Genomic DNA, 14,835 nt, shown 5'->3' with positions numbered 1-14,835 from the left:
CTACTATCGGTTCGAAATGTAGATTGTATCGAGATTCTTCTCCTGAAAAAAAATCATTAATTCTTAGCTTATTACGAAGTTGAAAAATACATTATTGACAGCTAAACTCATAAAATACGATTTTTTTTCTTTGATTCAAAAATTATAAGCGATAACAGAAATATTAACAAAGGAAGACAAGATAATATTTCTCCACACTACGACCCTAAGGAGCCGAGGAGTAACAATTAAACTAATCCGGCGAACCATCCCGGTAGTTAGTTAATGGGATGCACTTGGTTTCATACTCATTAGCTATGAAACGGATGCTCACGTCGGTCTAGTAGCTACTTTATAAGATTATTTCACAGTTCCAGGTTTAAAACCCAGGATTTCATGGTTAGGTATCCCATCAGCAGCTAGAAGTTGGTAGTATATCTATGCATTGGAAAGCGCGTGAAGTTGTTCAACTGGAGCTGGAAAACTCTTTGGTCATGTATTTTCTAATTATTCGGATGAGGATGAAAGTGGAGTCACTTATATATCTAATAATTTTCGCTTGCATTTCAAGGACAGTTGAAAGTCTTAGGTATAAAAAAGGATATCCTTGTCTGAGTTTCATGTTTATTTCAGTATAAAATTCTTCAAATTCGTTAATAATTTTAGCTGAGAAAACGTAACGTAGACAGAAAGTCAGACCGAGTTACTTTCACATGATTTAAATTTTATGACATTAATATACATAGATATCTTCATCCCTCAAATAACTCAATATTCAATTTTAATACGTTTGATTCTTTGGTTTGTTCATAAACAATGAGTTACTTCGATATACATAATTATATAAATATATATTACTAAGTGAATGCCTTATTATTTGTGTTTCATCTGTTAAAGTTAATATAACCCATGTATTTGTTTATTACAGTTAATTAAAACGCACTTCATTATAGCACAGCACTAATTAATTTTACTACAAATATTATGTTAAATATAAAATTGTTTGATTTTTACATTTCGAAATCAAAATACAAATAATCTCTTACAAACAGAAATATGAATCGTCTATTTTGCTGAATTTTATTGAATATGAAGATACCACTGGTGTTAGGGCTTTGTGCTAGCCCGTCTGGGTAGGTACCAACCACTCACCAGTTATTCTACCGCCAAATAACAGTACTAAGTATTGTTGTGTTCTGGTTTGAAGGGTGAGAGAGCCAGTGTAATTATAGGCACAAGGGACATAACATCTTAGTTCCCAAGGTTGGTGGCACATTGACGATGTAAAGAATAGTTAATATTTCTTACAGCGTAATTGTCTATGGGTGATGGTGACCACTTACCATCAGGTGGCCTAAATGCTCATCCGCTAACCTATACCACAAAAAAACTATCAGTTCGAAATCTACATTTCGAATAGAATCTGTATTTTACCGAAGCGAACAGGTAATAAACGCATTAAATTCTATAACATAACCTATATAATATTTTATAAGCTCTGCTTGTAATTCAATGACACTTCCGAAAGTAACTTTCTGTGTGTGCTCCGGTTTTCATGGGTTCCGCCACTCGAGATCCAGGTTCGATTCCCCGCCCAGTCGATGTAAAAAAAGTTCATTAGTTCTTTATGTTATTTTGGGTCTGGGTGTTTGTGATAATCGTTACTTCTGATTTTTCATAACACAAGTGCTTTAGCTACTTACTTTGGGATCATAGTAATGTGTGATGTTGTACAATATTACTTATGCATATTAAATCTATATATTAAGTATATAGTAAGCTATTGTATTCGTTAATATGAAAAAGGTGAATGTTTACATGTACATAGTTAGATACAAAATGTTGTTTATATAGATATTGAGACGCAACAGTACTCTTGTTTTGATGAAAACATCCCCCGAGGGAGCTTCGAGCTTCGACATTATAAATAGCCAGAAAGGATTTACCTGAAATAACTTTTTATAAGATCGTCTCTAAAGACCGTGAACGTGTATTTTTAATGAACTACAGTAAATAAATCTATTAAAGATAGAGTACAATTATCATACAACAAATGACAATCTTGATTATTTTGACCGGCTTCGAATGCTTCGACGTAATTTGTAGATTCTTCGTCTTTCTCGCCAGTTACGTCGTTGATTGGACTGAAATAATAAAACAGAATTTATTCAATTTGTATTTAAAGAATAAAATTATTAAAATTCTAATTAGTGTTAGTTTCTATTAAGGTTAAATGTAGACAATAATAAACGTGTAATTATGCTTATTAATAATTATTATTTAATTTCTTTAAAGTTATGACATTTATTTCTTATAGAAACAATTTTGTCAGTAAGCTTTCGGCAGTAATTACTTGGTACTGTTAATTATATCTAGCAGTATACTATTACTACCTACCTACGTAGTGGTAGGGCTTTATGCAAGCTTATTTAAATAGGTACCAACCAGTCATCAGATTATTAGTATTGTTGTGTTTTGGTTTAAAAGGCAAGTAAGCCAGTGGAACAGACACAAGGGAATGTAAGGAATGGTAAACATTACTTATAGCTACCAGTTTTTGAGCAGTGCCCACTCATCATGCGACCAGGTTAAACGTCTCTACCTCTTTAATTAAAAAAAATAAAAAGGCTTACCAAAACCTTTGTAAGAATACGGAAAAATCATTCATGAATATAAAGTCATGAAATACTCGTAGAGACAAAAGGTTCACCTGATACGGGTTGTTTGTAAGGGAAGTTTTCGTTTGATTAGAACTAGGGGTATAAGAAACGTCGTGTATTTGACCGAATTTTATCAGAAACACTGTAACAGCTGCAAGTTCGTAAGACGTTGTACATTTAGTATGTACATAATCATAGGAATAATTTCTATTATTATATAATAATATTATTTGACGACCTCTGTGGTCGAGTGGTGTGTACACCGGTTTTCATGGATACGCCTGGTATACCGAGGTCCTTGGTTCGATTCCCGGCCGAGTCAATGTAGATTATCATTAGTTTTCTATGTTGTCTTGGGTCTGGGTGCTTGTGGTACCGTCGTTACTTCTGATTTTCCATAACACAAGTGCTTTAGCTCATACATTGGGATGAGTGTAATGTATGTGATGTTGTCTCATATTTATTAATTTATTATTATTTACTTGTATTATTTTATTGTACTTATTAATAAACTAAATAATTATTTACAAAGTGATATTATAAATAATGCTATTTTACTAACTAAATGTACGCAACTCTATCTAAGTACAATTTAAAAGCGTCATAACTGCTTACTTCGTTACTACTATTATTATAACCTTAATAACAACTGTAAATTGTATAAGATAGGAATACGGTTACCAGTAATACTTTACCTTGTACTTTTTCGCGTCTAAATAGTACCAGGGAGGTAACACTTTAGAACCTGTGGTTCACAGCGCATTAATAGTGGAAGAAGTGTTCTGTATATTTATTAATAATTATATTATGTGGAATTACTCTACTCAAACATGACTGTATTTTTAAATGTTAAAATACAGTACGTAGCTTCGCTTAATATAGTTGCTAAATGACGATTAAAAAGTGCTTATGAAAGTCTGTCTGAATAAAGTATATTTTGATTGAAAATAAATTTCATTCCATATACAGGGTAGTCTCAAAGAAAGTTTGTAAATTTTGAAGACGGTTATATATATACTCACTTCAGGATAAAAGTAGCTATTTCGTGCAGAAGGTCCTCGTTATTTACAGAGTGAAGTGGTTCGGCTCCGAGCTGACATAACGTCCGTAGTACACATGACGTACCGTTTTGTCCGAAACTGAAAAATATTGTATAAAATTGTTAGTTATATCCCAGCTGTGTTAAATTTTGAGTACCTAAATAATATGTCTAATACTTAGTTGTATTACTCATGGAATGGATAATAATTTTTTGTGAGGATTGAATTGAAATCCAAGGAAAATTTGAATTACATCATTAACTAAGATTTTTTTGTATTTGTTGAAATTTAATGGTTCTTGATGGCTTCGAATCACCAATGTTCGTTTGGGCTTGTAGTGTTGTGTCAATTAGTCATCTCAACTCCTTTTACTTTATCTAGAAACTTATAATAATGTAAAATATCTTGTATTTTAATGTTTCTTTAAATAAATAATAATCAAAGTTTATTATGTTGATGAAGATAAAAATAATATTATAGTTTGATTGTTGAATATCTTAATGAAAGTTATATTTAAGTATAAAAAGTAGTTAAAGTTATTCAAAAGCAAAACAAAAGAGGAAACAATTTATTACTAGTATTATAAATAAGTGTGATAGCTCAGTGTTTGCAAAAAGTTATTTTTAACCTATGAATCCGAGTTCAAGTCTGGAGTAAACTCTGAATTCATTTTCTTAATTTGTGTTTATAATTTCATCTCGAACGAATTTTATCTGTGCACGTTCTGGATGAGAATCTACCATATGTATCCATAAACCCGCATTCGGGCAGCGTACTCCAAACCTTTTCCTCAAAAGGGAGACAAGACTACTTTTGTACTTTTATTGCAATTATAATATATGACCAAGAGCCGGTAAGATTGTTTGGTTCGAGGTCACCATCTTCGTCATGCATATTCACAAAATAATACAACAAATCGACAGCTGGATTACCGTATATTGATTTTGTTTCTTGACAGCTGATATTCCTTCTTTTCCTAAATCCAGAAACAAATCTCAAAACTAAGTGATTACAATTAAAGTACTTAATTCACTAACGCTGGGGCCTTTATGTATAATTTCGTCTAATTTCTTATCTTGATAATAGCAAAAATCAATATAAAACGTATTGCTCATAAAAAATACAACAAACAGTAATCACCGAAGTATATTGCTCTCTGTATATATCAGTGTTTTGTCAGACTCGTTAAACAATCATAAATTACATTAAATGACATTCGGAAAATGGAAATTGACAAAGGCAATTTATCCGAAAATTGGTTCCTGGTAAATTCGAATGTCAGACGATGTAATTAATTTTTGTCATATTTATAGTTATTTTTTATGTATTTGTATATAATTATGGAAAGAAAAAGATGTTGTTGCTTTTTTCTCGACCGAAATATATTCATGATATTCGCCTTGTAATATATTCTAACTTGTATCATCTATCTATCTTCCTTGAATGCGAAATGCATTTGATTGAAATTAATTATATCATAATAAGTTTACGACACACAACTCGAAAATAATTTTCATTTATTCACGTTAATATTTGTTCAAGATTTGGTGGCAATTGGTTGCCACCGCTCATAGACGCTGGCGCTGTAAGAAACATTAACCATTCCTTTCATCGCCAATGCGCCACCAACCTTGGTAACTAAAATGTTATGTCCCTTGTGCCTATTTACACTGGCTCACTCACCCTTCAAACCGGAACACCACAATACTAAGTATTGTTGTTTGGCGGTAGAATAACTGATGAGTGGGTGATACCTACTCAGACGGGCTTGCACAAAACCCTATTTCTTAATTAAAAATATTAAATTAAAGATTTCATTTCTTAATTAAGGATATTATTTATCATTAAAGATTTTCATTAAAACTGACATTAAACAGGAAAAATATATTCAGTAGTCAGTTCAATACATTAAAAGAAATTAAGATACCGTGAAAAAAGTTTTTAAGTCGATCGTTTAAGGAACGAATACGAATAAAGAAAAAGAATTTGAAATCTTCAACTTCGTGTTGCTACTTTTTGTTTCTTTTCAGTGCAATCAATAGTTAAGCTGGCGGATTGCCATCTTTTGTTAATACAAGGTAGTGCACGCTTAGTCAATTAGACGTCTATAAAAAAATAATGCCAGCCAAAATATTGTTATTTCTTTTTTAAAATTCTAAAGGCATTGAACTGCACTGCTTGAAACTTCGTAACTATTTCATGGCCTTTAAATATTTTATAATTAGTTTTTGATGGTTGAGGTAGGGGAACCAGTTGATCATTTGATAGTAGACACCGACCATAAAAAATGGGTCTGTAAATATTAATCAATTCTTACATCACCATGTGCCACCAGCCTTGGAAACTAAGTTGTTATGTCCTGTTTAACTGGCCCACTCATTCTTCGAACCGAAACAACACCACTGTTTCGTTGAGTATCTGATGAATGAGCAGTCTTGATAGGATACTATCAAGCCTGCTTGCACAAAGCCCAATCACTATATAGTTATTTTAATACAAACTTACAAAGGTAAGCAAAAGTAGTACATTGATATATCTATTCTAATAAATGGGAAGATTTTAATGCTAAGCTGAAAGACTACTTAGACGAGTATACGTTTAGAAGAAGGTTTTAGTATGTCACATCATTAATATGGATTTGTAACTGTGTTTCGTAATTTCATTAAATTTAATATTATAAGCTTATGCTCGCGCTTGACTACTAGTGTTTGGTAGCCTAATTTCTTTGGGGGCTAAAGCTTGATTCGTAATGAATTCTATCGCATGTATAATGTATGAATAGTATATAAATATAGGAAAGTATGATTTATTTTCTGAATTTATAAAATGGGATTTCTAGTTATATTCAACACAGAACTTATTGGCTGTATTGTGTGTTATATTATTTGAAATATAAATTGTTATCTCAAGATAGTAGAATACTAAATTGGTACGGGCATTTTTCAAGCGGACGCTGCCAAAAGTTATACCAGCAATGCGATTCTGTAAGAACTTATTTCGTGTGTCAATCATGATATCTTGACAAGCAACTTACGGTGATACGCCACCCTGATACGTGTATCCCATTTTATGATTATCTTATATATTAATAGCGTAACCCGATTTTTGTTCCAGTGATAGCACAGCTGAGATGGCCCTGGGGTAAGAACGCGTCCATCTTAACCTATGATTGCGGGTTTAAACCCAGGCAAGCACGACTGAATATTCATGTGCTTAATTTGTGTTTATAATTCATCTCGTGTTCGGCGGTGAAGGAAATAATCGCGAAGAAAAATGCATGCGTCTAATTTCGTAGTTTTTCTGCCACATGTGTATTCCACCAACCCGCATTGGAACAGTATGGGCGAATATGTTCCAAACCTTATCCTCAAAGGGAGAGAAGCAGCAGTGGTGGCTGTTGTTGTTGTTGTTGTTGTTGATAGCAAATCGCTTATGGTCTCTTTTTGAAGAGCTCCATCCGTAGATGTGCCGAATCATAAATAGGATTCTTGACTGAAATTTATGAAATTGTTATGATAAATGATTCTTTTGAGGAACCAATGTTATTAACACCTCGTTCCAAAGCGGGCTAGTGGATGCTCACACGTGGAAGATTTTCACCCGACCAATGTATATTTTCTTACTTTTTTCCCCGAAAAAAGTTCAAGGGAATTCAGTGGTGTCTGGTGCTTGGGTTTGAATCCACAATCATCATTTTGATTCTGATGTTCGAACTATACCGACTTAACTCATACGAGTTCGAAATATTCTTTTTCTATTTGTAAATTAAAATTGCTTGCATGCCTAGCTAGATGTTAATAATTTTAAGACGTTATTATATTTCTAAAAAAGAACTTAATTATAAAATAGCAAAACTCTTTTCCCGTTTCATGACCGACGAAAGAAAAATATACTTAATTAAAATCGCGTTCTAATTTTTATAACAACATATTTCGGTTCTTTGTAGAGACAATTTAAAAAAAAAATTGGCGTATAAGGGCGTTTACAGTTTGAAAAAGTCTTACAGTATAGAATGACCTAACCTCATTATTCCTAATGTTCTGGTTCAACTTTAGTGGCTTGCAGATATAACGTAAGTTTAACCTACTTACAGTGAATACATACAAAATTGTATTTTTTTAAATGTGTTACATATGGCACAGGCACTAAATTTGAGTGTACTAAAGTTCATGGACAAATTAATCGTAATAATTTTATAATTTTACAATACAAGTGTTGAAAAGATGACAGCATAAAATCAACTGACAAATCTTTCTAAAAAAATGAAGAATCAATCACATTTTGTATTTTCACACTCCGTACTCTCTGTGTTTTTAAAGCTTACAGAGTACAATAACCGGTATGTTGAATAAATGTCTCATTGCTGGCCAAAAGGTTTTTTCTTTCTCTCGAGGTTTACAGCGCATTCATTTTCTACCTGTATAAGCGGCATGCGATAATTTTATTTTATTTAAAATATTGTACCAGACTGGCAAACTATCTGATGGTAAGTAATTACCAAAGTCCGTAGAATTGGGTCTGAAATGAAATATTTACTTAGTCTCGAGTTGCCAGGATCTAAGATGTCACATCCCTTGTAGCTGATATACTGATCCCATCAAAAACATAAATGTAAAATGAGAGCGTTCAGTATTATGAAATATACCTTGGTTGTTCACTTCAACGACAAAGAAATGAGTCTAAATGGGTGCCAAGTTCCATTATCATTCCTGAAATTCATTTAATGCTACATAAAACAACATTTCTACTTATAACTTAGAATAATGTATTGTAGACTAAGGTCTGACTTAGACGAAGTTTTAACCTAAACGAGTTTGCACAAAAACCCACAATTCGAAACATACAGATTTTCTGATGACATTTTCTTCCAAGGCCGACCACATAAAACTAAATTGTGATTGACCCTTGAATCTCTTCGATTGAGATTAAGATTATGAGTTAATTTCAGCTGACAGTATATTACAGTGAATATTTAAAGACACTGTTAGAATGGACATTATCTCGTCTCGTCACACTTGGCAGTGCATTTGAACAGAATCCTTTAGTAGAAAGGTAAATAGCATGAGATATATAGTGGGAAGTTGGCAACATTGATAGCTCCGTTAACAGTTTTACACATTGTACATTTTGCCAACATAACATAATAACAATAACAATGATATATCTCTTTATAGTATAACACATAAACAATAACGCTATCGAACAATATTGGTAAGTATGATTAATATCGCTTCCCGCCGTCTTCACGCTTAGATATTTTAAACTTTGCATTTTTTTAGTTTATAAAGTGATTGAAAAAGACAGTTTTTATGTATGTAATATATATAGAAAAATGTTATATACGAGGTTCAAGTTACCTAGCGAGAAAAAAATCTTCAAATTAAAACTTGTAGGTATATAGTACCTTATTGTACTCATGAAAAGACAGGTCGGGTAACTAGTTAGATATCCGTAGTGTAACTATATTCATTAAGTGCAGATGATAATCATACCCCTATTTTTTGTTTTGCCAAAGTATTTACAGCGTATTCTTCAAGGTGTTATTATATACCCTGAAGTAAGTATTTTTTGGTAAATTGAATATTTTGATCGGATAAAACAGACCAGACCTACTTACTATAACTAGTCAAGCAGCAATAGCATAATAAATATTTGTTTATAAGACTCACCCGTTCAGAACTTCTTCAACATATTTGTAAAAATGATATAATTTTGCATTATTCTCATAATCAGCCTCCAATTCCCGTTTCTTCCTTGCTGTGCTCACGTAGCCTGAGTTAGCGCCAAAAATATCAGTTGGTATCTGAGTTCTATTCCAAGGAAGCTGAAAATTCGCTTGGATTGCCCAGTTAACGTTGATAGTCTTGATCGGAGTCGGTGTCCCTAAGCCGATGTTCAACTGAAATATTAGAGTTCCAATTACATATAAAATAGACTTTTATACTGTTTGACCAATCACAATGAATGTTAGCATTTTTCTCATAGAAAAGGTTTCGTTGGTATCAATGTGTCTCGCTATTAAGTGACATTGGGGCATAGGAACTATATGCAATTTCATCACTGCCTACCCACAGTCAGATAGGTCTCCTAAGTTATTCTAGTATAGATAAAGAAATATAGTACGACACAACTTACATATAGCATCGGCAAATTCAATAAAACCGATTACTGCCGATTTAAACAACCTATAAAAATAGTTCCCTACCGCGCCATTCGATGCTATTCGACGCTATTCGTCGCTATAGATTCTCGTATCAGTTCAACCCGACAAAGCAGGTGCATGTAAATCGACGTGTCAAATTGACTAGGTCATACGATATTACAAGTTATTGCGTTTGTATAAAGATCGTATTCACATAAGTAATAAATATTGATAATTTTAATAGCGTATTTAATTCGTATGTGATCGGTTTGACGAATTTTGTCGATGCTACATCTACGTTGTATCGTTCTATACTTCAATATGATAAATAAAAAAATTAACAAAAAGGAAAAACGACTTCAAACAAAACACTATTTTAAAACAAATGAATATACACTAAAAAGTAATAAAAATAATTGTGTATTCAAGATATTTTTAGAGTCCTCCTAAGTAAAATGAAATGACAAATATTAGAATAATTAAAAGTCGATTTACGATTATATAATATAGTTATAAATATTGCTACATTTGGAGCCGATGTCAGCCACGGGCACGCGCCTCAACAATCAAAATAAAGAAGCGATACTGAGTCCCTTGATTGAGCCCGTATTCATTATTATCGTATAAAAGGTAATTTGCAAAAAACATATTTCTTTAAGTATTCTCGTATTGTCGTTTGATAGATATACTGTAGGGTTTTCTTGGCTACGTTACAGACGAATAGATAACCTCCTCTTTTTGAAGTCGGTTGAAAATGATTTGACATGACGTTTGAATGCAGTACAGTAACAAAGTTTACGTTGACGCTCATGATTATTTAAGCAAGAAATTTTTAAATCTATATAAAATAACTTTTTCTAAATATAATATTGCAATACTCATTCAGCATCAAAAGGCTGTAAATATAAAATAGGAAATGACCTTATTTTTCACATGAACATATTGAGTCCTGTTTTGTTTTGTGCTACACAAAACATCACCACGCATAAGTGTACTTGCGCAAGGTTGCAAATGGTTCCAGCTTAATTAGAAAATACGGTAACAGTACACTGAACAGTGGGTACCGTGTAAATGATATGGGCAAACTCTCTTGAACCTTTGACAAAGTAAAGCTTAGAAATTTGTGACACGGATGCAAGTCTATCTTAATTTAATTTTAGTTTTGTATTGAAAAAATGTATAAAATTCAAATGAAAAAATTTCACGTTTCTTGAAAATAAGCATAATGATGGAGACCTACACCAGTTAATATCAAGGAAATAGTTAACTAAAGAGGGAAATGTTTTATCAAAAAAGAAATCAAAATGTAATGTTGTCTTAAATTTTCGCTATTATTACACATTTAAATAAAACTAGTTATAACGGATTTTAATCGCGTGTATTAATTATTTTGGACATCCCGACGTTTCGAGCACTTTACAGCGTTCGTGGTCACGGGTCAGTCTACCCGTGATACCCGTTATAACTAGTTTTATTTAAATCAAAATGTACTTTATTAAAGTAGATTCTACCGAGTAAAACCGGCAAGAAACTCAGTAGTTACTCTTTATCAACATTTATATCCTGTCTGGAAGTCAACAAGCAGTATGTTTATGCATATTGTATTATTATTATTTTGTGTATGTAAGCTAGTTTTTTTTCAATCAATTTCACTTAAAAATAAGTGTTACGGGTGAGATAAGTTAGAAAGACAATAATTATTGGACTAGTCCGTCGTACAAGTGACTTCAAGAATAAATAGAAATCTTTTAATTGCAACATATTTTAAATTAATATTATATTTTCAATATGTTCACTTCTCAAACCAATTCCACTGGGTTTTGTTCTAAGGTAACAGACACGTCACGGCTTAAGTGCAACATTGAATGTACGAATTGTATGAAATAATTGCGCACTGGACTTGATTTCGTACTTTTAATTAGATATGTATAAAATATGAAATTTTATTATTGCACTTCACAAAAAAAGACTGGATTATTTTTTAAATAAGTAGACAAATGGCTACCCACAACACCTATAGAGAAGGGAGCACTTACCTAAGTGGTTCCAACCTCTTTTAGATATTGAAACGATAAGGACTAATAGGATCATCAATGTGCGCCAACCATGGGTAAGAAAAATGTGTCCATAATGATTGCTTTGTTAATTTTTAAATTCGCAACAACAATAACAGTCTGTATATTTTCCACAGCTACACTTAGCCTTCCTCTCCCTGAGAATGTTTGGAGCATATTCCAACACGCTGCTCTAATACTTTATGGTGGATTCCAATGCATGTTGGTGAATAAATGAAAAATGAAATCGCCAAAATGTGATTTGAATTTTGGGAGCTATGTTACATTAAGTCTTTCCTGTATATTGGCTCATACATCCTTCAAAATCTCTACAAAAATCATACTACGTATTGAATATATTATGATTAGTGAAACCTAAACAGACGGGTTTTCACAAAATACTCTATAGTTGCTTTTAAAAACCGAAATAAACCAATGCAAAGCATTGCTTGCTCTAAGTCTTACTAACTAGTAGGGTTCTCAGGCTGTACTGCTTTATCTGAATACATTTTATTAATAGTTTCTTACGTGTTAATCTAAAAACGAAGGGGTTATTGATTTTCGTTGCCTCAAGCAGGGATCAAACACTCGCGCGAGGAAAGGGAGCGTAACGTGTGCGAGTATCTTTGTTGTAGTTATCTCGCTTCGTCGCACATGTGTCCGTTGCTTTACAGATGATTTCGCGTCGTTGTTATTTTCACCCCGCTCGGTCTCACAGATGTGGCCGTTTCACAGATGACTCAGCGTCACTTGGACGCGTTGTTGAGTTCAATCACCTAACGCCGTAGCTTACACTATAACGCCGTATAGTACGACACAACTTAGATGTAGAATTAGCAAATTAAATAAAACCGATTACTGCTGGTTTATACAACCAATAGATCCAGCTCATCAGCCAAACAGCAGTTAATTTTATTTTGTTATTACTTCGAATCAGAAAATTTTTTTATAAATGCCCGCCGCTTAAACCCGCCCTGGCTTTGAACCGGTATAATGCTGATACCAAATATACTACAGAATGTCTTACAGTGTTCATAACTTTCCAGTCGATAGAAAATACAAAACTATGTCCTTGCATTTTAAATTTGTAATATCTACAAAAACATTAATTATTTCAATGACACGCTGAAAAGGGCCACATTGAGCTGTATCAAATGCATAACGTATTTAAGATGCTTTATTGCATGACGATTAGTGCTGTATTGCTTAAAAACGCTTCGAAAATAAGCTTTCGAAAATTTCTCGTAAAAAGTAAATGATAAAAAGGTAGTAGGTACATTAATACGATCTATCTCGTTGTATTCAGTCAGCATTTGCAATGTAAGCGCAAAACAACCTGATGGTAAGTGGTCACCATCACCCATAAAAAATGACGCTTTAAGAAATATTAACTATTCCTTACATCGTCAATGCGCCACCAACCTTGGGAACTAAGATGTTATGTCCCTTGTGCCTGTAGTTACACTGGCTAACTCACCCTTGAAACCGGAGCACAACAATACTGAGTACTGTTATTTGGCGGTAGAATAACTGATGAGTGGGTGGTACCTACCCAGACGAGCTTGCACAAAGCCTTACCACAAAGGTATATAACATCGTCGTATATATACATAGCTAGATGTCGTCGACGGTTTCACTCACTTTTAATATTAACCTCCTATTAAGCTTAATCAAATCTTAGTTTGTGAAAACAAATACCAGTTTGTGATTTATTCTAAGACCATATTGCATGGTGATTGGGTTTGGTGGAAGCCTGTTTGAATTAAAGCCATTCATCATATCTGCCCTCAACCAGCCTATATACCTAGTACTGTTGTATTGCAGTTCCAGGTGAAAGAGCCTATGTACAGGTACAAGGGACATGAATGTTTTACTCCCAGTATTGGTAGCGTATTGGGGATGTAAGGAATATTTAATGTTTCTTACAGCGGTAACGTCTATAGGCGGTGGTGGTCACCATCTGGTAATTCAGTGTCATGCATATGTCGTGTTAGATTAATTTTCGATACGTTTTACACACAAATACACGATATCGTTATATTATTGTTAAATTATTAATTACATGGGTACTTTTTCCTTGGATTCATAAAGATTCTATAGAGAAGAAGTACAAAAACCTTAGTTGGTTGGACTGACCTGACATATGAAATTAAATTATTATGACGTATATCCTGTTTACCACTTATGTGTGTGTAATAAGTTAGATCAAGTAACATTATTTTAAATGTATTAAAAAAAGTTGTATAATATTATTTTTTCAACTTTCGCAAATTAATACAGAATTTATACCCACACATTTCATACACTCTGCGCATTCGGAAGCTTGGTAATATAATTTAAGTGCCACTACCTATTAGTCTAAGCTGAAGTTCATTAAATTCCTTAAGAAAAGAATAAAAATAATCGTATCTTACTTGCAACAATGTTGAATTGGGAAACAACAATTGCCTCCGACTTCTATGTAATTCTATGTCTTCTAAGCCGAGTTCACTTGTCTGTACTGCTAGAAGAAATGTTATATTCATGAATATAGTTATTATAACGATACTTCCTTTGGAACACATGTTGTACTTTGTACATGCAGCCGTTAAATGCCAGCGAGGCGGATATCGTTTGAATCACTTATCACGTATCGGTGATAACATAGACATAGCAAATGTCATTATCGAATGGATTTTTTTTAGTTGACAAACAATAAACTGACGCTATAAATCCTGATTTATTTATTTGCTGTTAACCTAAGATCTTTTACCCTTTTTATTTATTGTACATAATAAAATTAGGTCTTATTCATTTAAAATGAGTAAAGTATAAACAATAATGTAAGAATCAACATTTTATACTTATTTTATATTTCAATGTTTTTTCGAATAAAATAGAGCGCTCACTAGGCTTACTGTTACATATTTCCGTCCCTTTTCAACACCACTCCAACGGATTGCAAGATAGTGAGACAAAAC

At 32.9% G+C, this 14,835-nt stretch overlaps 1 protein-coding gene across 1 annotated transcript; it reads right to left on the bottom strand.

Annotated features, from left to right (window-relative positions):
- Positions 1–1,761: 1,761 nt before the first annotated feature.
- Positions 1,762–14,461, bottom strand: LOC124534824. The gene is made up of 4 exons (XM_047110843.1): positions 14,290–14,461; positions 9,349–9,578; positions 3,662–3,778; positions 1,762–2,123 (listed from the first exon to the last, which is right to left on the bottom strand). The coding sequence occupies exons 1-4, from the start codon at positions 14,437–14,439 to the stop codon at positions 1,976–1,978; spliced, it is 645 nt and encodes a 214-aa protein (XP_046966799.1). The 5' UTR covers positions 14,440–14,461; the 3' UTR covers positions 1,762–1,975.
- Positions 14,462–14,835: the final 374 nt, after the last annotated feature.

The sequence above is a fragment of the Vanessa cardui genome, chromosome 13, assembly GCF_905220365.1.
Source record: "Vanessa cardui chromosome 13, ilVanCard2.1, whole genome shotgun sequence".
NCBI lineage: Eukaryota > Metazoa > Arthropoda > Insecta > Lepidoptera > Nymphalidae > Vanessa > Vanessa cardui.
The sequence above is the reverse complement of the archived record's forward strand: the minus strand, read 5'-3'. Positions and strand labels throughout refer to the sequence as shown.

Excerpts from the sequence above, each read along its gene's own strand:
- LOC124534824 (XM_047110843.1), bottom strand. The coding sequence starts at position 14,439 with ATGTGTTCCAAAGGAAGTATCGTTATAATAACTATATTCATGAATATA. Across the intron at positions 3,779-9,348 it reads GTTGAAGAAGTTCTGAACGG|TTTCGGACAAAACGGTACGT; the intron begins GTGAGTCTTATA and ends AATATTTTTCAG. Across the intron at positions 2,124-3,661 it reads ATAGCTACTTTTATCCTGAA|TCCAATCAACGACGTAACTG; the intron begins GTGAGTATATAT and ends TTATTATTTCAG.